The sequence below is a fragment of the Pan troglodytes genome, chromosome 1 (assembly GCF_028858775.2).
Source record: "Pan troglodytes isolate AG18354 chromosome 1, NHGRI_mPanTro3-v2.0_pri, whole genome shotgun sequence".
Taxonomy (NCBI): domain Eukaryota; kingdom Metazoa; phylum Chordata; class Mammalia; order Primates; family Hominidae; genus Pan; species Pan troglodytes.
Window position 1 is genome coordinate 41944161 of NC_072398.2, and position 23402 is coordinate 41967562.

Genomic DNA, 23402 nt, shown 5'->3' on the forward strand with positions numbered 1-23402 from the left:
CCCTCACACCAACACACACCATCTATATCATAGCAGGTGGTGCATGCCCTGCACGAGACTCTGGTGGAAATAACTGTCACTCATGATATTTAGAATTCACTCAGGGGAGCCTATATTCATACTAGAGCAAGTTTCTATGGAAACTTTGCCACAGGCCACAGGTACACTAAGATAAAATGTGATACTTTTAGAATATTTCTGGAAATATACAAGAAACCCGGTATGGGCTGCCCCAAGAAGGCTGAATTTTGTGATTGGCAGAAAGAAATGGAGGACATTAATGTTTGTGTGTGCCCTTTGTAGTTTTTGCATTGGGTACCATTTGCATATATTGATTATTTAATATAAATCAAATCAAATGTTTTCATGCTGCCTCTGACAGGGAAGAAACTTAGCTCTCAGTGCTCTCAGGACATGTCCACCCACTTAATCTTGAGCTGAAAAGGAAGCTGGAGTTACCTTTACATTGAGGGGCTGGAGCTGACCAGCGTGAATAACTGCAGGAGAGTTTTGCCTGTCCGACCAGAATGTAGCCTTTATCACATTCATATGTAATCTCTTCTTTGAAAAAGCTGTATGAACTAGATTGTTTATAATGCCCATGGGCAATTTTAGGATGAAAATTGCAAACTTGAGGGAGAGACAGAAAAGTGAGAGATCATTAGCTTGTAAAGTGTATAAAGTAGCACATTGCAGAATATGTGTAGTTTGTAGGAGGCTTCATTCTGTCCTTCTATCCTCGCTGCCTGTAAGAGCACGTAGCCAAACCCAGACACTTCTGCTCTCCTCCTGTAAGCCTCAAGCTGGGCAACCATAGAAAGGCTAGAGATATAGCCCTTAGGTTTTCCTTCGTCTTATTGACAAGTTCACTCAACTTTCCATTGTTTAGGAACCATTTTGGCATGAAGGCTGAATTCAGCCTTAGGTCATATCATACTCATAGTACACTTAGTCACTTTCAGGCTAAATGCAGAGATTTGCATCTGTGAGAAATTGTAAGGATGTTATATCATCCACAATCTGAGTCATTGCTCCCCAATCGATACTGTCCATCCATGCCCAAGAAGAACATATTGCATTTTAAAAAACTATAGAAAAGAGCTCATTGGATAAATGAATATGGTGACTTGAACATTGAAATAGTCAAGAGGACATGGTGCAGAGCACTTCTCTGAAAGGGAACACTATCAGGTCCACAAACACTGCATGAGAAAGTTAAAAAAAAAAAAAGCAGAGCAGCAGGAATGTCGGACAAAGTACTATACCAGTGGACTATGGCAGTTATAAGTACTATAAAAAGATGCTCCTGGAAGCATGGAAAAGCTGATGGCCCACAATAAGTCAGACTGAAATGCTGGGATTGCCATGGCAGATGGTATAAGAAGGGATTAAATGACTCAGGGAAGTGAGCATGCTGGAGTGGACATTTGTGTACACTGAAAAACGCACCAGGTAGTTATGCCACATGGGAAGTCCTAGAGGGAACAATATTTACCAAAGCTATAAGGAATTCCCTGAAAAGAGGAGAACCAGCATCAAATGCTGGAGCTGATGACAAAAAAGGTCATTAATGAAAAAGGTTCACTGATAGCCATAGCAGTCAGAAAGCTGCTCATATGCCTCAGAAGCTAAATAAATGCAACCATTATAATGAATTGCAAGGTCAGAGAGGCAACCAGGGGTGCCTGAGAGTTATGAAGATTAAACCATAGCATTCTTAGGGGTGAAAACAGATGAGCAGCCAACAACAATATACACTTTATTTGTACCATCAAAAGAAATTAAGGATGGATGATCAAGGGACCAACAGCATTTGGCCCAATAAACAGTCACAATCCTTTGCCCAATATATAAACCTAGGACAGTTTTCCAGCCTGGTAATCATTAATTGAAGATGAAGCCAATTGCCAGGAGTGAAGATGCTACAAAATCTTGGAAGGTTTGCACAGTAATGAATCTGCCAGTCCTCCAAGAGGACCTATGTTTATTTACGTAGGTAACTGCACTGATAAAAGAGGTACAATAATTCAAAAATTATTGCACATAGGGCTTGAGTTGACATTGATACCTGGAACCATTATGGCTCTCCTATTAGACCAGTTTGTGGTCATTTACCTTATCCTTGAAAGTATAGTCAGAATAGACAAAATTGGTAGTTGGCCCAGCCCCTATATTGGGTTCTTGACCTGCGGGGTAAGAGCCATCTTATGCAGGAAGACCAAGTGAAAGCAATTGATACTGTCCACCCATCTCACCCTCTCCCCAAGGCAAATAAAGTAAATTTAAAGAAAAAAACACCACCACAATATCTCCCAGGGGTGGGAGAGGAACATGAAAATTAGTGCCGTTCAAATAGCTAAAGACATGGGAGTGGTCATCCCTGTGATATTTCCATTAAATTCTTATCTGTCTACTACAAAAATTAGAAGGATTCTGAAGAACTACAGTATACCACTGAAAAAAAGACACCACATTTTAGTTCCTATTGCAGCCATTGTACCAGATGTGGTATCTTTGCTAGGGCAGATTAATGTGGCTTCAAGTAAACGAGGTCACTGATTCAGCAGAGGCCCTTCTTTCCTTTCCTAGCAGAAACAGTTTGCATATACATGGAAGGTGTCAGGAGTGTACATTTGCAGGTTTTGGGCTATGATAACCCTCTTGCCCATGTCATAATAGAGTCTGAATATATCTTGACTGTCTGGATATCCACAGAACATGACATTGATCCAATATATCAATGGCATCATGTTAATTCCCCCAGATAAGCAAGAGGTATTAGCATGATGATGCTCCAAAGTAAAAAATATAATAAAAAATAGAGTCAGGTGTTTGCCACATCAATAAAATTTTCAAAGGTCCAAGGTTCAGGGAACACTAAGATATCCCATCCAAACTAAAGTCAAATTATTGCAAATTGCACATCCCACTCTGAAGAATGCAGTACAGCACCTAAATAGGACTTTTCAGATTCTAGAGGCAGCATAATTCATACTGGGGTTACTGCTCCAACCCATAGGCTAGAGGGGACAAATGATTGCCAGGTTTGAGCGGGGCCCATGTTAGGAAAGTGCTCAACAGCAGGTCTAGTCTGCAGTGAAATTATCCTGTTGCTTGAGCCTTAGGACCCAGTAGAGCCTAGTGTATTTGAAGGTGGTTGTAGTAGGAAAAGATGTAAATGTCAACAGGACAGTTACACCATAGATCCTTGAGATCCTGAAGCAAGGCCATGCACTGCAGTAGAGGACTGTATGCTTTCTGAAATATAACTCTTGGCATGTTACCAGGTCCTGATAGAGAAAGCTCCCAACATTGGGTCATCAAGTGATCATGCAGCCAGAATCACCCATCATGAGCCAAGTCTGTCAGACCCATCAGGTTATAAGCAGGCAACCATTCATTATAAGATGGAAGTAGAGCATCTGGGATTGAGCATGGGCAGTAAAAGGTGGCACAGGCAAGCTGCACAAACAGAAAACCCAATTCCTACCTGTGCCCAGCCACTATGGCAGGAGTGCCTCTTCTTTAGCTCACAGTTGTGGCTATACCAGTTATCCAGTATAACCAAACTGTCCGGATGGGGAAAACTCTGAGCGTGGTTCACAGATAAATATTTTTGGTATTGTAAACCAAAAATACACTTCTAAGGTCCCCCAACCATCTGAATGGACCCTTCCTCTCGGCCAAGGCATTCCAGAGTTAACCTGAACATCTTGTTCAGGCCATGTTGGAAGAGAGGGTTGGACATTCCCCATTATACCCCTCCAACATTAACACCAACACAGATCTTAAATCTAATAAGAAACATTTATGGCTCAGTGCGGTGGTTCATGCCTGTAACCCCAGCACTTCAGGAGGCCGAGGTGGGCGGATCACTTCAGGTCAGGAGTTCAAGACCAGCCTGGCCAACATGGTGAAACGCTGTCTCTACTAAAAATACAAAAATTAGCTGGGCCCAGTGGCATGTGCCTGTAATCCCAGCTACTCGGGAGGCTGAGGCACAAGAATCTCTTGAACCCAGGAGGTGGAGGTTGCCATGAGCCGAGATCGCACCACTGCACTCCAGCTTAGGCAACAGGGAGAAACTCTGTCTCAAAACAAAACAAAACAAAACAAAACATATCTCCACAACCCCTTATCATAAACCAGATATTCCTTTCTTCTGATAATAATTCAACCAATTACCAATCAGAAAATCTACCTATGATCCGGAAGCCCAGCCCCACTCCTCCTTCCCCGACACCACTTTGAGTTCTCCCACCCTTCCAGATCAAACCAGTATAAATCTTACATGTATTATGTCTCCCTAAAATGTATAAAAGCAAGCTGTACCCCGACCACCTTGGCCACATGTCATCAGGACCTCCTGAGGCTGTCGCAGGCACGTCCTTAACCTTAGCAACATAAATTTTCTAAATTGATTGAGACCTGTCTCAGACATTTTGGGTTCACAGTATGTGTTGTAGAGAAGTGAGAGATCACCTCCACCCCTAATCCCCTTAGCTCTTATGTGGGCTCTTCAGCTGGATCTAGAAATCAAATTGACACTAGGTAGATTAACAAGGGAAAAGTACACAAATTTTATACATACATGGGGATCTTCCCAAGAGGGTAAAGTCTGAAGAAGTGGCCAAAGCAAGATATTTTATACTTTGTAAACAAAGAACAATAAATTTAAGAAGAAATGACAGGAAAAAGAGGATTTGGCTAGGAGCAATAAATTTCTAGGAGAGTCACTAAGAGATGTATAGGGAAGGGCTGTAAAACTAGTGGAAGATAAAAACTACTTTGGGAAGTTTAGTATTCAGGTCCACTGCAGCCCCTAATTCCCAGTCTCTGGTGATGAGGGCGATTTTCTTGCTCTAGTAGGGGGAGGGTACTGTTCCCAGAGCAATCTTTATGGCTCGTGCATGCAAAAAGAGACAGGACAGCTAGCCCTTTCTGAAACTCCAATTCCTCTAATGTTTTCCACTTGAAATATTCAACATACCAATTCAGCATATTTTGAAATGGCATGCCCTTCACTCCTTTGGTGTGTACAAGCTAAAATGAATGGAAGCTGCATTACAGCCCAATCAAGGTCAGTCCTGAAAGACAATTTGTAAGGGGTAATCTTCCTGAAAGGAAGTGCTATAGATGGTGCACCCAAAGAAAGTGGCCTAAGGATAGGCTAAATTAGGATTCAGGGTGTGGAATGAATGGCTTGTCTGGTCAAGGTCCTAGTCCTGTAAGAAGAAAGATTGGAAGATTGGGCACAAAGAGATCTGGGGTAGGAGCAGGTAAGTGGACATATGAGAGTGGGCAGGAAGTGTGAAGATCTTTATTTTGTGTGTTAACACCAAAGCATCCCCAGTAGAAAAGGTATTAAACAACCAAGTAAAAAAAAAGTCTCAGCCAGTTGAAGTAAGCCATTCTCTGTTATTGGCCTCATGGGTGCTGGCACAAGAGGAAGAGGAGCAGAGTGGTTGTGGTGGCATGCATGGAAGACAAGCATGGGCCCAACAGCATGGGCTCCCACTCACCAAGGCTCACTGTTGTCACTGAATCTCCAACCTGCCAACAACAATGCTAAGTCCCTAGTATGATACCATCACTTGAGGCAACCAAAAAGCCACTTCCTAGCAAGTTGACTACATTGGACCTCTTCTACCATGAAAGGAAGAGAAGTGTATTCTGATAGAACTAGACAAATATTGCAGGCATGGGATTGCCTTTCTTCCTTGCAGAACCTCAGTCAGCACGATCATCTTAAGGGTTATAGAGTGTCTGAACAATTGGCATTGGCACAGGATCCACTACATCCAACTAGAAAACTCACTCACAGCAAAGAAGGTGTGTTGTTGGGACCATGCTCACGGAATCCACTACTCAAATCACATACTGCATCATTCAGAACCTGCCAACCTGTGAAAACACTGAATGGCCTATTAAAGGCACAGTTGAAGTGCCAGCTGGGAGGCAATGCTTGACAGTGATGGGATACTATCTTCCAAAATGCTGTATTTATTTTGAATCATATCGACTTTTATATGGCTCTGGGTCCCCAGTAAAATAAATGCATGGGTCCAGGAACCAGGAGATGGAAGCATGAGTGGCCCCATTGGCTACCACTCTAAGTGACCTACTTGGGAAATTTGTGCTTCACATCTCTGAAGCTCTGGGACCTGCAGGTTTAAAAGACCTGGTTGGCAAAGTGGGAACATTTCTACAAGTGGGAGATAGGAATTTTCCTATTGATGGATAAGCTGCAACTAATGCCTGATCACTTTGGGCTCCTAATAGGGGTAATGAGCCCTCGCCATTGCTAGATAGAGATATCAAACACAAAGGGAGGAGGGTGGAATGCGTTAACACTTGAGCCTTTTTTTTTTTCTTTTTGGGACAAATTCTCGCTCTGTAGCCCAGGCTGGAATGCAGTGGCGTGATCTCGGCTGACTGCAACCTCCGCCTCCCGAGTTCAAGTGATTCTCCTGCCTCAGCCTCCTGAGTAGCTGGGACTACAGGCCCACGCCACCATGCCCGGCTAATTTTTTGTATTTTTAACAGAGACCAGGTTTCGCCATATTGGCCAGGCTAGTCTTGAACTCCTGACCTCAGGTGATCTCCCCACCTCAGCCTCCCAAAGTGCTGGGATTACAGGTGTGAGCCACCATGCCTGGCCCACTTGAGCCTTTTGGAGAAGCAGAAGGAGGCATTCTACACTGGGTGATGGTCTGACTGGAGGGCTCAGAGGTAACAGAAGGCTGCTGTTTGAGGAAGAAGAAGGAAACAAGTTCAGAAAGGCAGATTCAATAGATTTCGACAGTTCTTCTTCTGCAGATTGAGACATATGGACCAGAAATAAGGGAAGAAAGAGAATAATACAAAGAAACAAAAACACATTACTTGAAAAGTCCAGCTTATCTATTACATGTTGTCTATTTTCACTGATTCAGAAAAGAGGAAACTGAAGAGGCCAAAAGAAAGGGAACACACAATGAGGAAGAAGGAGAAAGTTGGACCCATTCCAAGAATCATGCAAGGTATATGAATTTTTTTACCTAATTTTAAACCTTCTCTTAATAATCTCCATCACACTGATATGAAGAAACTCCCAGAATAAGATAATTCTATGAACTCTTACTGTCTCCACATGATGGTGTTCGGGGACTCCACGTGCCATCTCCTTGGCATATAGCTGAAAACCTACTGGTCTCATGACATGAAAATGAAATCTCATCTCCATAGAAATAAACACAGTGATTGGCAGGACGACTTTTCCTGTGTTGAGTGATTTCACCATTATTTAGCGTTGGTTCAGGGCAACATAACGCTGAAAAATAAAATGTGAGGTGCATGGTTAGTAAAATCACCATGAGGAAGCTTCTATGGCTAACAACCTCATTTCCATCTTTGGACGATCTCACCACTGAAGAGAGATTGGGGAAACAGAAAGGGAGACCCAAGACACTCCAAGTCTGCTCTTTCCCCCCTTATTTGCTAAAGTCCTCTAATCCAGTTATTTCCTTCCAACTAAGCATTTCATTAGGAGCCTCCAAAATGAAAAGTTGGATTAAACTTATATGAAGAGCCAGGTGTGGTAGCTCATGCCTATAATCCCAGTGCTTTGGGAGTTCAAAATGGGAGGATTGCTTGAGCCCAGGAGTTTGAGACCAGCCTGGGCAACAGAGTGAGACCTTGTCTCTAAAAAATAAAAAATATTTTAAAAAATTTAACCAACATGAAAATGTAAATTTTCAAAATTATTCAAGGGCAATGACAAGCAACATCCATTTACTTATGGCTTCATTATTAAACTCTCTATTAACTTATACTTCTCAAGTCACAAGGAAGAAGAAAGTTTTCAAAAGTTTATATCCACCTAAGAGCTAAAGCATACGAAAAAATTTAAATTACTGCTTATTTCAAGGATTTTTCTTTTTTGATGCAAAGTTTGAGAGAAATAGCCATTTAAATGGCAAGATCTTGCTTTATCACTTAGGCTGGAGTACAGGGCACAATTATGGCTCACTACAGTCTCAAACTCCTGGGCTCAAGCAATTCTCCCACCTAAGCCTCCTGAGTAGCTGGGACTACAGGTGTGTGCCACCACACCCACTAAGTTTTTAATTTTTTGGTAGACAAGGGGTCTCACTATGTTACCCAGGCTGATCTCAAACTCCTAGCCTCAAGTGGTCCCCCCACCTCGGCCTCCCAAAGTGCTGGGGTCACAGATGTGAGCCACCACATCTGGCCAAATTCTTTAATTTTTTAGTACAGTAAGAGCTGCTATAGGGACATATTTTTTTATTCATTAGTAGAAATACTTTAAGAAAAAACTTGCTATTGTCTGATGTAAGAGAAAACATCAAAACAGAATAAAATATTACATTCTCCATGTCAGTAACTCAACCAGTATTAAAATGGGGTCTTTTGGACATACTCAAACACTTCCAGTGCTCATTTGTTTAGGAATTATAATAAAAATATTCAGCAATCATGTGGTTTGGATATTATAACAACAATAATATTTATGAAATGCTTTGCAGTGCAGAAAATACTTTTAAATATGTAAGTCATGAGTCTAAATTCACATTTGATCAGGTTTCATAACTTGGATAAATACTACTTCACTCCTGCTTTTAAAATGGTTAAAAATATTCTTTATTAAATAATTAAATCAATAAGACCATAGGGGATCAAATAAATGTAACCAACTGGGTCCTGCTCTGTCATCCAGGCTGGAATGCAGTGGCATGATCTCGGCTCACTGCAGCTTTGGCCTCTTAGCCTCAAGTTATCCTCCTACCTCAGCGTCCTGAGTAGCTGGGATTACAGACGTGTGCCACCACATCCCGCTAATTTTTAAAATTATTTGTAGAGACAAGGGTCTCACTCTATTGCCCAGGCTGGTCTCAAACTCGTGGGCTCAAGCAATCCTCCCGCCTCAGCCTCCCAAAGTACTGGGATTATAGGTAGGAGCCACCGCACCTAGCCTAAATACAACTATAAAGGAGGTTTTTAAACATTTATAAGCAATACTTTTTGTTATTTAAGTAATGGCGGTAAGTTTTATTAAGTATATTTTTAATTCAGTCCTTTTATTAAAATCTTTTATTCTATTTCCCCAAAATGAGTCTGAATAACTGCAATTAAACTTTGTTAAGTCTTAATATGAAATAAGTAATCTTCTGACAGGTTGATCTAAACTACCACTTTTCATTATTTATGCATTTCACAGATTGTTGAAATTCTGATATGCAGCATAAAATTCCCTGTATTCTTGGCCTCAGTGTCTTCACCTCTAAAGTGGCAAGGTTCTGATAGATGGATAGAAGAAAGCATTTTCTTCCTCTCTTGTCTGTTCCACTGAGGCTCATAAAATAGTATCCACTTGTCGTTCAGTCCCTCACTCATTTCCACAAATAAAAGAGGTGCGTCTCCTACCAGAGAAACTGGAGGAAGTCTCCTTTCTATCCTTACGAAGTGAGAATACTCAGTCACGAGTCAGGATTTGTCTTCTAGAGGCAGATCAGGAAGCCCTGCCATCTCATGGCTCAAGAGACATGAGACACAAGTCACCCTGCAGCTGGTTACGCTCATGACTGTTTCACAAACTTGTCTTCTGCCAAACACCCCAAAGCCCATACTGGGGAGGTAAGGGCTATGAAGGAAGCCTGACTCTGACAATAGTTGAGCTGTATTCTCCATTCTAGTTTTACCAGTAAGAAAACTAATACATAATCTGCATAATGTTTGACTTCTGTGTCTACTTCTCATTTGATTCTGAACTGGGATAAGGAAAGGTTACAATTTCTCAGTGCCTCAAACTGTAACATGTTTATGGTCCCCTTCTGGCACTAACAGTTTACTAATCTGTTGAATTAACTTAATTCTAAACTTGTTGTGAGGGATAAAATTATATTCATTTAAGGTAGAGAATCCTAGCACATACTGGACATTTAATATACAAAAATATTAAAAAACAAAAACTCACCCTCACATCCTTGGTATGGGGTCCATCTCAAATTTTTCTGACAAATCACAGTCATAGGCTCATCTGTAGTAGGTTTGTAGCCAGGATGACAGCGGTACCTTAACAGAGTCCCAACAACATACACATCCTCTTTTGTCGGCCTAGGATATGTTTCCCAGGAAGCATGTGGAATGTCTGGTAAATTAGTACAACTATCTACTCATGAAAGAAGAAGAAGAAGAACAAAAGGACACTATTACTAGGGCTGCCACAGCAGTCAATAAGCCTGTCCTATCAAAGGGGGTCATACGTTCATTCAGCCTGGAACCAGCCTGCAAGGCCTGATGTATCAACCACATCAGAAAACACACATGGACGTTAGCTCAAATGTGCACACCTCCAGAAAGGCTGTTCACTAAGGGCACTCCCAAGTGGTTTCCATGTGCTGTGCCAAGTATAATAATATTAATTCTCATTCCTCTTCTTTACACTTCAGAGATTTTAGTTTCTGAACTGAAGCATGGCAGGAAAACTGTCACAAACAAATCTAACTATGTTTACTGATTGATTGGGGAAAATAAACAGGAGCCGTTCCCCTCATCCAGATGATACTAGGAATGACTTGGCAAGAAAAAAACCAAGCTCCAAACATTTTTTGAGCCTGGGCCTTGGATCTTGTCCTCTTCTCTCTTTCCCAATGCTACTGATTCATATGATATGGAAATATAATGCAAACATCTACCACGTTGGATGATTATTACATTTTATCTTCAGACATTTGAAATGGAATATAAAAGTTCTTTTTTAACAGCATTATTCAGATTAAAGTCACAACAAATAAATTCACCCATTTAGAATGTGCAATTCAATGGTTTTTAGTATATACAGAGTTGTGCAACCATCACCATTAACTAATTTCAGAATATTTTTATCAACCCAAGAAGAAACCTCATATTCATTATCAGTCACTCCCTATTTCCACCTCCCCCTAGGTCCTGACAACCACTAATCTATTTTTTTCTTTATGGATTTGCCTAATCTGAGCATTTTAAATAAATGGAATCATACAATACATGTACTTTTTGTGACTGGCTTATTTCAGTTAGCATAATATTTTCAAGGTTCATCCATGTTGTAGCATACATTAGTACTTTTTATTTTTCATTTTTATTGCCCAATGATATAATCTATTTTATGGATAAACCACTTTTTGTTTATTTATTATTCAGTTGATGGGCATTTGGGTTGTTTGGCTATTATGAATAATGCTGCTATGAATCTTCATGTAAAATTTTTGTGTGTGGACATATGTTTTCATTTATCTTGGGTAGATACCCAGGAGGGTAATTAGAGTCATATGGTAACTCCATAGTTAAACTTCAGCAGGACTGCAAAAACTCTTTTCCAAAATGGTCGCACCAATTTACATTCCTATTAGCAGTGTATGAGAGTTCTAATTTTTCCACATCCTCACCAACATTTGTTATTGTCTATCTTTTTTATTACAGCCATTCTGCTGGATGTGAAGTGGTATCTGATTGTTACTAGAAGGCTATCCTTACAAGAAATGCTAAAGGAAATTGTTCAGACTGAAAGCAATTGACACCAGATGGTAATTTGAATCCACACAGTAAAATAATGAGCATCAGCAGAGGTCATTATGTCAGTAATTTGAAACACAATATAATATATATTACTACTCCTTCCTTCTCTTAGCTGATTTAAACAGCAATTGCATAAAACAATATGTATATAATTGCATTATTAAGCCTATAACATACAGAAATGCAATATATTTGACAATAACATCACAAGAAAGGTAGGAGGGAACAAAGCTGTATTATAGTAGAGAAATGACACCAGATGGTAACTTGAATCTACAGGAAGAAATAAAGAGAGCCAGAAATGAAGAATAAGAAGATTAACATAATAAACTCTCTAAATATATACTTGCCCTCCTTTCTTCTCTCAGCTACTATAAAAGACATGAAACATGAAATTATATAAAACAATAATTATAAAAATATATTATGCAGTTTGTAATATATGTAAGTGCAAAATATGTTGTTGGATTCTTGGTTGAGGTTTTTATCTTTCTGCACTTTGAATGTGTCATCTAGCTGCTTTCTAGCCTCCATTCTTTCTGATAAGGAATCAGCTGTTAATCTTACTGGCATTACATTGTACATGATGTGTTGCTCTTCTCTTGCTGCTTTCAAGATTTTCTCTTCATTCTTGGTTTTCAACATTTTGATTATAATGTCTCGAGGTCTAGATCTTTTTGCAATATCCTACTTGAGTTCAACAAGCTTCTTGGATATGTAGATTAATGCGTTGTTTTGTTCTTTTGTTTGGGTTTTTTTTTTTTGGTCAAATTTGTGATATTTTCAGCCATTTTTCCTTTGTATAGGTTTTTATCTCCTTTCTCTTTCTCTCATCTTTCTGGGACTCTCATTATACATATGTTGGTACACTTAATGGTGTCCTACATTTCTCTGATGCTGTTTATTTTTCCTCATTCTTTTCATCTCTGTGCTTCAAATTGCATAATCTCAATTTATCTTCAAATTCACTGATTCTTTTTCCAACTCAAATCTACTGTTGAGTTCCTCTTTTGAATTTTTCATTTTACTTACTGTGTTTTTCAACTCTAGAATTTCCATTTTCTTTTTAAAATAATTTCTATCTTTATCAATATTTTCTATTTGATAAAACTGTCATAATACATTTACTTAATTCTTTAAATAATGTTTCCTTTAGTTCTTGGGACATATTTATAATAGCTGCTTTGTGATTCTTTGAACTTTTCTGCTAAGTCCATTCTCTGGGCTCCCTCAAAAACAGTTTCTATTGTTGGCTTTTTCCCTTTACATGGGTCACTCTTTCCTGTTTCTTTGCACATCTGACACTTTTTTTTTTTTGAAAACAGGACAAGTTAGATAATACATTGCAGCAACTTTGGATATTGATTCTCCCTTACCACCTTTGGGATCTGTTGTTGTTTCCTCATTTTCTTGTTTGTTTAGTGACATAATTGGACTAGTTCAGTTAAGTCTGTTTCCTTCAAAGTGTGCAACATCTAACAGCATGCCTCAGACAGCACAGACTTGGGCATGTACACAGTCTTTTTAACTGCCAGAGATAACTGTGGTTTTCTCTTTGACTGTCTCTTTCTCATTGAGACTTTGGGTGATCTACCTCTGTTGGTATTACATACAACCATTGGCCGCCAGCAATTTTTATCTGATTGTTCTACTTTTTTCAGCAACTCCCTGGGGCATAATATGCTTCACAGTCTAATCCAATTAAAGTTCCTTGAAAGGGGCAGAGTGTTTACAGTCTTTGAAGCTTGCTCCAAATCTGCCCTGGAAGAATGTCTGTCCTATAGATCAGGAGCTGGGGGAAATTAGAAAACTCATTCTTTCCCAGGCACTGCACTAGAGTTCTTCTTATGGTGTAGGAGCTGTGAGAAGAGAAAAGGGGGAAGTAGGAACTGGCACTGCCACCCAGCTGCGCCCACCACCAAGTACACATATTCCACAGCACAGAGCTGGAGAGAATAATAACTGCCAATATTCATAGCTGTCAACCTACCCATAATAGTTCTTCCATTCTAGGAAGCTGGGGAAGATGGGAGATGCCACTTGGCTGCTGAGCCAACTGGAATAGTTCTCGTGCAACATAGAGCCATGAAAAAGGGGGGACTGACTTCTTACCAGCTGCCCCACTTAGATCCTCCCCATATAATCGGAGTTAGGGGTGAAGGAACAGACACTGATGCATGTTTGCTGCCACCGATTCAATATTCGACTTCCACAGCATGGATCTTTGAAAAATACTGTCATATAATTTTCACTGGCTGCCAAATCCACCCCAAATAACTTTTTTACCCTAGGGAACTGGAGAAGATGGGAATTGCCACTTGTGGGATGAGCCCACAGAAAACATCGTCCTGCAAGGTACAGCTGTTGCAGCCCCTAGTTCTAATGCCATGTCCTCCCACTGTTCCTATCAAGTCTCCATATTTTTGCTGAATAAATGCTTCTCGGTTTGTTGCAATCCCTTTGATCACTCTCCAGAGACCTTGAATGGTTTTCTTTGCTAATTTTGACCAGCTTGGTGGATACCTCTTCAGGAGAGAGGTTTCCCCAAACTCCTCCACCACTGTTCCAGAAATCCCCAGAAGTTCTTTACATTTCGTGAGGGCAAAACTTAGAGCACAAGGCATCAGTGGCTTCCTTCTCTTACCAGTTGTATAACCTTGAGCAAGTCTTTTAACCTCTGTGAACAGTTTCTCATCTGTAACATAAGGATAATCATAGTGCCCACAATTGTTGGGAGGATTTGTCGAGTTAATCCTTGTTATGCACCTAGTCTAGTGCCAAGTTATCATTATTACTATTGTCATTATTTTTAATAATCCACATGAGTTTATAACTTCAGAGTGTTGGAATCATAACCAGTTCACACAATACTTTTGTACAAGTTATAAAAGGCATTTTTCCTCAGGACAATTTATTATTTGTCTTTCAAAGTAATTATAATAATATAATGATTTTGTCAGAATAAGACAATTTTCTATCAAATTCCATAAAATTATTGAAATAAGTATACAAATCCATAGTATCTACAATGTTAACACCTCCTTTTAAGGTTGGAATGTGCACAGTCTTGTGGTATGTGGCAGTTTTATGTGACAATATATGACCTTGCAGAGTGCATTAAAATCATTCTTCTTTCCAATAAGAAAAAAATAAAGGAAATTATTGATCTAGATGTAAATTTTTACTGTAATTCATAGTAGGCCTATGCATGCAAGTATACCCATATTAACAGTACTGGGTACCTTTAGATGCCAAACATTGAAATTCTGTCACAGTCCATACTTACTGGGCTCACAAGCAGGAGGAGAAGGATTCCATTTGCTATCAGCATCACAATGAATTACACTGCTGCCTCTGAGAACAAAACCTTTTTGGCACTTAAACACAATAGTGTCTTTGTAATTATAGATGGGTCCAAATCCAGAGACCATTTCCCCATGTGAAACATCTGGCTTGTCACAGGTGATTTCTAAAGAATCATGAGAAAAGACAAGTGGATTTTAAAAGATAGATGGTAATAAGGATATTACTGCCACTGCTAATCCAGTTACAAGTGCAACACAAATGCCTGATGAATGTGCATGTCAAGTAGATACAAGGGAAACATTTTAAAGTGAATACACATACACAAACGCATACATATATATCTGTATATATAATATATATATATATGTAATCCTTTCAGTACTAGTTTTTATTGGTGGAGAAGTTGAAGAAGTTATCCACAATTACCTCATAGAAAGACCAATGTAATGGAAACTCATTTTACTGAGGCTTTTAAAAGCTGAAATTATTTATATTTTGTTAATGATACTTATTATATATTTTATATATTCTATAATATAGTCTTATAGAATATATAACATTATACCAATAGTATTATATATTATATATTTTTATATTTGATATAATACATATTTATATATACATATATGTATGTGTGTGTGTATATATATAAAATATATAATTTCAGCTTTTAAAATGAGTTTTCATTACATTGGCCCTTCTTCGAGATGACTGTGGATAGCTCCTCCAACTTCCCTACCAATAAAAATCAGTTATACATAACCCAGCAGAAACATATTTCCAAAGCCCCCAAAACTTTCAGTATAATGGCCTAATTTCCCAGATGATTTTGGTTATGGGTCCGTGGCCCATGGTAATTACATAGTGCAGAGGCAGCCCAGGGGATCAGAGACCCATGCCCCAACAAGCAGAAAACAAGCCACCCCCTATCTCACATCCCTCACCCACATCCTGGCAGTCATCCAATCCTGTCAATTCTGCTACTTTAATTCCTCTACAATCCCTTAACTTCTGTCCAGCCCCACTGCCATGCTACAGCTGAAGCCACCTTCAGTTTTTGGCTGGAGGTGCTGTCTTAGTCTGTTCCTGCTGCTATAACAAAATACTTTCACTAGTTTATAAATTATGGAAATTTATTTCTCACAGTTCTGGAGGCTGGGAAGCTCAAGATCTAGCCACCATCAGATTCAATGTCTGCTTGCTCTCACCTTTCAAGATGGTGCCTTCTTGCTGCGTCCTCACATGGGGGAAGGGATGAATGCTCTGTCCTCACAAGACAGAAGGGCAAAAGAGACTAGCGCTCTCCCTTCAACCTCTTTTATAAGGGCACTAATCCCATTCATGAGGGTGGATCCCTCATGACTTAATCACTTCCCCAAAAGTTCCACCTGTTAAAACGATCACATTGGGTCTTAGGTTTTATCATGAGTTTGGAGATGCACATTCAAGCCATAGCAGGTGACTGTCAGTTAAGTTTTGTCCCACTTCAGGTTGTTGTCCCACAGCCAGAGTTATCTTTCTAAAATGCAGCACATTTATTCCCCTTGTTAAAGCCTTTCAAAGTCTCCCCTCCATGATTGTTCTGAATGCCTGAGACTGAAACACAAGGCCCTTCATAACCTGGCCCCTGCCCACTTTTCTGCCCTCAGCTATTGCCGCTTTCACTTGTTGCAGATCTAACTCCAGGCATTTTGCACTGTTGGCAGTATCCTGCTCTTTTGTGCCCCTCGTCTGATTGTGTCCTGTGGTGGGTTAGTAAGCAATACTGTGTAAACTTAGTAATAAAGTAAGATTCCTTAGACTAGCACACTAACTAACATATCTTTTGACTCAATTATCACTTGCTTTGTCCTGTTGCCCTTCTGGCACTTAGGTTTTGCTTGCCCTACAGGCATATGTGTTTCATCTTATAGGTGCAAATTATATTTTCAGTTCCGCTTCTTGAACAGACCAAGGCTACATTCCCCAGTCCTCTGAGGCTACTCTCTAGTTTGAGACAAAAGGCTGTAATGGAAAGTGATATGTGGTTGCTTCCAGGCCAAAGCTCTTAGCCAGGACACAATTGGCCTTTCTCTCTTTGTCTACTGAAGAGACTGTGAAGGCACATTTTGAAATGGAGGTGCCATAAGATCAAAGCAACCTGGCTTGCTGAGCTAGTTGCTAAGCTAACACAGACTACGGCTGCCCTGGAGAGTCTCCTGGACATGGAACAAACTCAGTATAAATGAGAATAAACTTTTACTTCACCAAACCAGTGAGATGTTGTTGCTGTTTGTTCCCATATACTGTTAGCTCCCAGTTCACCACTCCCATTTTTATGGCTTTTATATTCTAAACCAACATGCAATAAGTATCAGGTGGCCAAATAAACGATTGCGTCAGAGCAATAGTTAGTTTATCTTTGAATTTTCCATTTGCCCCCCAATAAATTTACCTTTGTTTCTCTTTTAAACAAAAGAGAGCAAACATTTTGATGCAGAATTCATCATTATGACTTACTTTCACAGGTAGGAGGGCTTGGTCTCCAAACACCTATTGTTTCATTCTCCACAGTGCAGGAAATGGAGGCATGGCCCAAGAGTGAGAAGCGGTGGTCACAGCTGTAGGTGACAGAAAAGCCGTATGCGTAGAAATTTTCTTCACCGCTGTGCCTTCCATTCCTGATGTCTGGAGGAGGCTTACACTTGACAACTGAGGTAAGTGAGTGAAGAGAAAGAAATACTCAGGGAAGGCATCATGATAAATCTAAAATTCATGCAAATTCTAATGGAAGGTACACATACCTGTAAAGATGCACAGGGACTTTATTACCTAACAGAGTTTAAATTGATAGTCAAGTCAGAAGAGTCTTTACTTACTTTCACATTGTGGGAGAGGATGACTCCAGCCAACTCCTCTATCTTGGACTTCACAATGACTAGTGGTTGAGCCAATTAAGAAAAATCTGAGTAAGATAGATCAAAGATTTTAATGGAATTCCTCCTACCCTAAATTAAATTAAAGAGGTCTGAGCAAATAGAATTGTTACTCAATATTCAAATAAGGAAATCATATGTTCTTGGATATCATTTCCCATTAAGCACTCCATTCAGTAAAATTTCATTACTGCAATGAGATGCGTGTGTTTTTTCCTTTGGACCCTCATTCCTTAATCTGTTACTGAGCATCTACTAGGGATCAGGAATGCAGTTCATCCAGAGCTCAAGCACAACAATAAAAGGCTGGCTTCAGCGTGTTCTGTGGTTGTCTCTGGGTGAGAGTACCAGCTACATTACTGAGTCCACAATCTCCCCATCTTTGGCTTGAAGCTTCCTCTGACTTCCAGGTGGGTGTCTTATTCCCATACATCATTAGCTTTCAGTTCACCACTTCCATTTTTACGGCTCTTGATATGTCCTACTCTTTCCTCAGTTCGTCTTCCTGCCCTCTATCTTATGCTAACAGAAAAAAACAAAAGATATGAATGATTACAAATTGTAGCATCATCAAGGATATTGATAATCATCAATGATATCAAATTGTAGCATCATCAAGGAATAAACCTACAATGTGATAGAACACTAAAGTAAATGTCACCTTCAGCAATCTAAGATCCTGTGGAATTTATTGAATAATAACTTCAAGAAAATATATCTCAACTACAACTACAATTAAGTATTTCTTTACTTTAAAATTTCTTTAAAATGTAGTTTTTCCAACCTAGCCCAGAGACTAAGTGCAAAATATTGTTTCTGGTTGTTTCAATGGGAACACCTTAGTGTTCCAACAGCATCTTAGTTCTGATTCTTTTCACTTTCCCTTATGGAAGCCATACACAATAAGGAAAACAGAGGATAAAAATGAGAAAATCAACAAAAATGAAACAAACGGAAAAGATAAGAGAAAACTAATAGATATAGGTAACAAGCAAAAGAGAATCAACATAGGCTTAATTGGATAACCTAAAGAAGGAATCCAAGTAGAACAAAATAGCTTTTTAAAAATTTGTTTCAGGCCAGGTGTGGTGGCTTACACCTGTAATACGAGTACTTTGGGAGGCTGAGGCAGGTGAATTCTTTGAGACCAGGAGTTCAAGACCAGCCTGGCCAATATGACAAAACCCCATCTCTATTAAAAATACAAAAATCAGCCGGGCATGGTGGTGCTCACCTGTAGTCCCAGCTACTTGAGAGGCTGAGGTGGGAGGATTGCTTGAGCCCAGGAAGTTGAGGCTGCAGTGAGCCATGGTCGTGCCACTGCACTCCAGCCTGGGCAAAGGGAGTGAGACCTTGACTCAAAAAATATATATATTTCAAGTAAATGTTACTAAAATAAAACAATACGTCAATCTACATATTAAAATTGCACATCACATAGTAGCAAAAAATTAAACCAAGTGATTTCTACCAAAACAACTAAGAGTGAAAGTATTAGGTTTCAAAGATAAAGAAAAATAATTTAGATAGTCAAACAAAGATCAAGCCATATGAGAAGAAATTTCAGATCAGTAGTATTCACTAGCAAAAGATAGTGCAGCAGTACCTATAAGACATCCAAGAAAAGAAAGGATGAGCCAAGGACTATATCAAGCCCCATTATCTTCTAGGTATCAATGCCTCAGATATATTATCTGAACTTGGAAGAACTCAAAGAATAATTTTCACTTGGGACTTTTTTTTTGGAAACCACCATAGGACAAACTACAGCCAACCAAGAGATGACAATGGCAACTTTAGCCAAAACAAACAAAAATGGTAGCAAATATTGTACATGCAGATCTAAGAAAAAACAAATGTGATTTTAAGTGTGACTGAAGGAAATATAAATGTTATATGCTCAGACAGCACTGAAATAGTATAACTAAGAAAAAATAGAGACAGGGAAGAGAGGGTAAAATAAATTCCCTTATTGCCTGATCATTTGCAAAGTTTAGAGTGAAAGCAACCATAGACACATATGAATATTTCACATTAATGTTAAATACAAAATAAACACTAAGATAATACAAATGATACAAATTTACTGGTAGGGAAGATAGAAGGGATGAAGGAGGGGGAAGAATACAAGATAAGTTTATTGTTTATAACAAGGAACCAATTTAAACTGTCTAAAGATAAAGAGGAATAATGATATTATATAAATTAAAATGTATATAGGTCACCACTAGAAACAAATTTTGAACCTTCCGAAATACCACCATATATTTTTAATAGAAAATAAATATACACATACATATATAACAAAATATGAAATAATATGACAAAACCAAGTCTATAAGTATCACTCACATCAATAAATGTAAACTCCTAATGAAAGAAAAACAGCTTTTAATTGGAGAAAATTCAGCTCTGTTATATACAGGAGACAAACCTAAAAGTGTTTCAGACAGATTAAAAATAAAAGACAGCATAAAATTATACCAAGCAAATTCAAATCAAAAGAAAACCAAAGATAATAATTTTAATATCCCATAAGTTGGACATCAGAACCAAGATTATTAAATGACACACAATGGGTACTTTATATGTTAAAGATTTTGATTTTCAGTGAAGAGCTATGAATCTTTATGTAGCAAAATATGTATGTAGCAGCAATTTTAATAAAACAGAAGTATATGAGACAAGAAAAATAATCAAAATATGCTAATTATCATTAAATTATTTTATAATGGTTAAAATAATTATAAAATTATTAATTTACTTTAACTCCTATCTTCATGCTTAAGGTATATAAAGACAAGCATAATAAAATATTCAAAACAACTTATCAAGAAAGTAGATCTGACTGAGAACAGTGGCTCATGCCTGTAATCTCAGCAGTTTGGAAGACCGGGGCAAGAGAATCCATTGAGCCCAGGTGTTCTAGACAAGCATGAGCAACATAACAAGACCTCATCTCTACAAAAGTTTGAACTTTAGCCAGGCATCATGGCACATGCCTGTAGGCCTAGCTACTCAGAAGGCTGAGGCAAGAGGATTGCTTGAGCCAGGGCAGTCCAGGCTACAGTAAGCCAAGACTGCACCACTGCACTCCAGCCTGTGTGATAGAGGGAGAACTTGTCTCAAAAAAAGAAAGTAAATCTGATGTGTATATAGCAAACTCTATATACTACTAATAAAGAAAATCCTTCATTCCAGTGCCTGTTGAAATATTAATGAAAGTTGATTGTATATCATGATGCGCCATAAAACAACTGTAAATTTTAAAACATAAAAATAAGTAACATTCTTGATTAATCTAGAAGTCTTTTTATTTCTTTTATTTTCTGTTTTTTAAATTTTTTTATTCTTTAGAGATGGGTTTCGCTATGTTGCTCAGGCTGGTCTTGAACTCCTGGGCTCAGGTGATCTTCCCACCTCAACCTCTCAAAGTGTTGGAATTACAGGCGTGAGCCACTGCACCTGGCCCAGTCAGTTTGGAAGTCTTCAGTGGAAGAATGCTTCTACTGGGGGACGCAGCAAGAGTTCCAAAAATTAGAGTTGCCAGATTTAGCAAATACAAATACAGGGTGCCTAGTTAAATGTGAATTTCATGTAAACAATGAACACTTTTTTTAGTTTAAGTGTGATCCAAATGTTGCATGGAACATACACTAAAATTATTTGTTGCTTACCCGAAAATCAAATTTAACTGGGCATCCTGTATTTTACCTGAAAACCCTAAATTAAGCTTGGAGGTTGAGACCTGTCAACTCTGGACCCTCATGCAAGTGAAGGTAAGGCAAAGAAGGAGTCCACTCTGATGGTTGGTGTGACTAATCCTGATAATGAAGGGAAAAATTAGATTGCTTCTGCACAGTGATGGTAAAGATGAGTATGTCTGGAATGCAGGGCACCCAGACATACTGGGTGCACCCCCTTACACTCCAATGCCCTATAATTAAAATCAACAAAAAACTATAATAACCCAAATCAGGCAGGACTGCTGATGGCCCAGACCATTCAAGAATAAAAGTTTAGGTGACCCCATTGGGCAAGGAACCAACGTCAGATGAAGTGCTTGCTGAGGGCAAAGAGAATATGGAATAAGTAACAGAAACGTCATTATAAATATCTGCTACAACCACATGACCAGTTGCATAAACAAGGATCATAAAAGTTGTGAATATTTCTTTCTTATTTTAATATAAATGGACATTACATTAATTGTGTTTCTTTTTACCCCTTTCCTTCCCCTACTGTATAAGATGTGTTTGTAGTAGCTTACCTTACATCTCAATATTTAAGTTATAGAATATCAAAGGGGAGATATGACTCAGCTCAAAGGGAATTCTCTTTTAGGAAAAGAATTTCCATGTTTTTGGGTGTATGAGGGATAGTTGCATTATGTAAAATGTGAGTATTACTTTGCTATTGACTTTATTTGGAAATTAAGCTAAGTATGGTTAAAACTAGTGTATACAAATATCACATTTGACAAGGAGTGAGCTGTGGTAGATTTATGTTGTGTCAACTTAGCTAAGCTGTAATTATATTTCCCAGAATTATCTTCCATACATAATGCCAAGTTAGTATGGCCCATAAAAGATGGTAGATGTGAATTAGTAGAGCCATACTCCATATGCTAGAAAGGTCAGGGCAGAGCACAGGATGTGACTGCAGTTCACAAGCACTGTTGTTTCTCTGTTCTATCACTTTGTTAGCAGAGGGCTCAACCAGGCCACAGCAGAGCCAGCTCCTGCAGGATCTCCTCCTTCATGTACCCTGGCTTCTGATCCAAGTACATTAGCACTGTGACGGACAACTTCTACAGGACATATCCATTTTTGAAGTTGAAGGCTAAGGGGCAGTGAAAGAACAAGATGAATTCCAGTTTACAATGGTGGGCTTTACTCGCTCATCTTTGCAGGTTCCAGTTTGTCCTTGAAGCACTCAGTTCATGTCTATCTTCCCTTCCTGAGTCCCTGCCCTGCTTACTTCAGGCCACAGCAACAGACATTGAAGGAACAACCTCCTGTAAACACCATTTAACTATCTCCCACACCTATGTCAAGTCAGGTCCCTACAATAAATCCTGCGGTTCTATTTCTCCAGGTAAATCCTGACTGACATAATTAACGTAAGTAGGTAAGAAAAAGAAAATGGAAATCTAAAAATTGGGAAGTAGGAGGTAAAAGAATCATTGAAATGATGTGATTACAAACCAGATAATCCTAAGAGAATTCAACTGAAATAATTTTTTTAAATTTTTACAAATAATATGACATGGTTTGGCTGTGTCCCCACCCAAAACTCATATTGAATTGTAGTTCCTATAATCCCCATGTGTCATGGGAGGAATGTAGTGGGAAGTAATTGAATCATGGGGGCAGTTACCCCAGTGCTATTCTCGCGATAGTGAGTGAGTTTCTCATGAGGTCTGTTGGTTTTATGAGGGGCTTTTCCCCCTTTACTCAACACTTCTCCTCCCTGCCGCCATGTGAAGAAGGTGCCTTTCTTCCCCTTTGCCTTCTGCGATGATTGTAAGTTTTCTGAGGCCTTACCAGCCATGTGGAACTGTGAGTAAATTAAACCTCTTTTCTTTATAAATTACCCAGTCTTGGGTATTTCTTCATAGCA

The 23402-nt window shown here is 39.0% G+C and overlaps 1 protein-coding gene across 4 annotated transcripts in view; it reads right to left on the minus strand.

The window, feature by feature from the left end:
• The window catches only part of C4BPA (complement component 4 binding protein alpha), a 40700-nt gene that overhangs the window by 3207 nt on the left and 14091 nt on the right, over nucleotides 1–23402 (minus strand). For 3 of the 4 annotated variants that reach the window (XM_514156.6, XM_009441396.5, XM_009441395.4), the window contains exons 5-10: nucleotides 17724–17809; nucleotides 17365–17556; nucleotides 14846–15028; nucleotides 9977–10171; nucleotides 7124–7312; nucleotides 460–630 (exon numbers count right to left, since the gene is read on the minus strand). In XM_514156.6, the coding sequence (XP_514156.3) occupies nucleotides 460–630; nucleotides 7124–7312; nucleotides 9977–10171; nucleotides 14846–15028; nucleotides 17365–17556; nucleotides 17724–17809 (1016 nt within the window). The remainder of the gene's footprint in view (nucleotides 1–459; nucleotides 631–7123; nucleotides 7313–9976; nucleotides 10172–14845; nucleotides 15029–17364; nucleotides 17557–17723; nucleotides 17810–23402) is intronic. The other variant, XM_016937710.3, reaches the window with a different exon arrangement.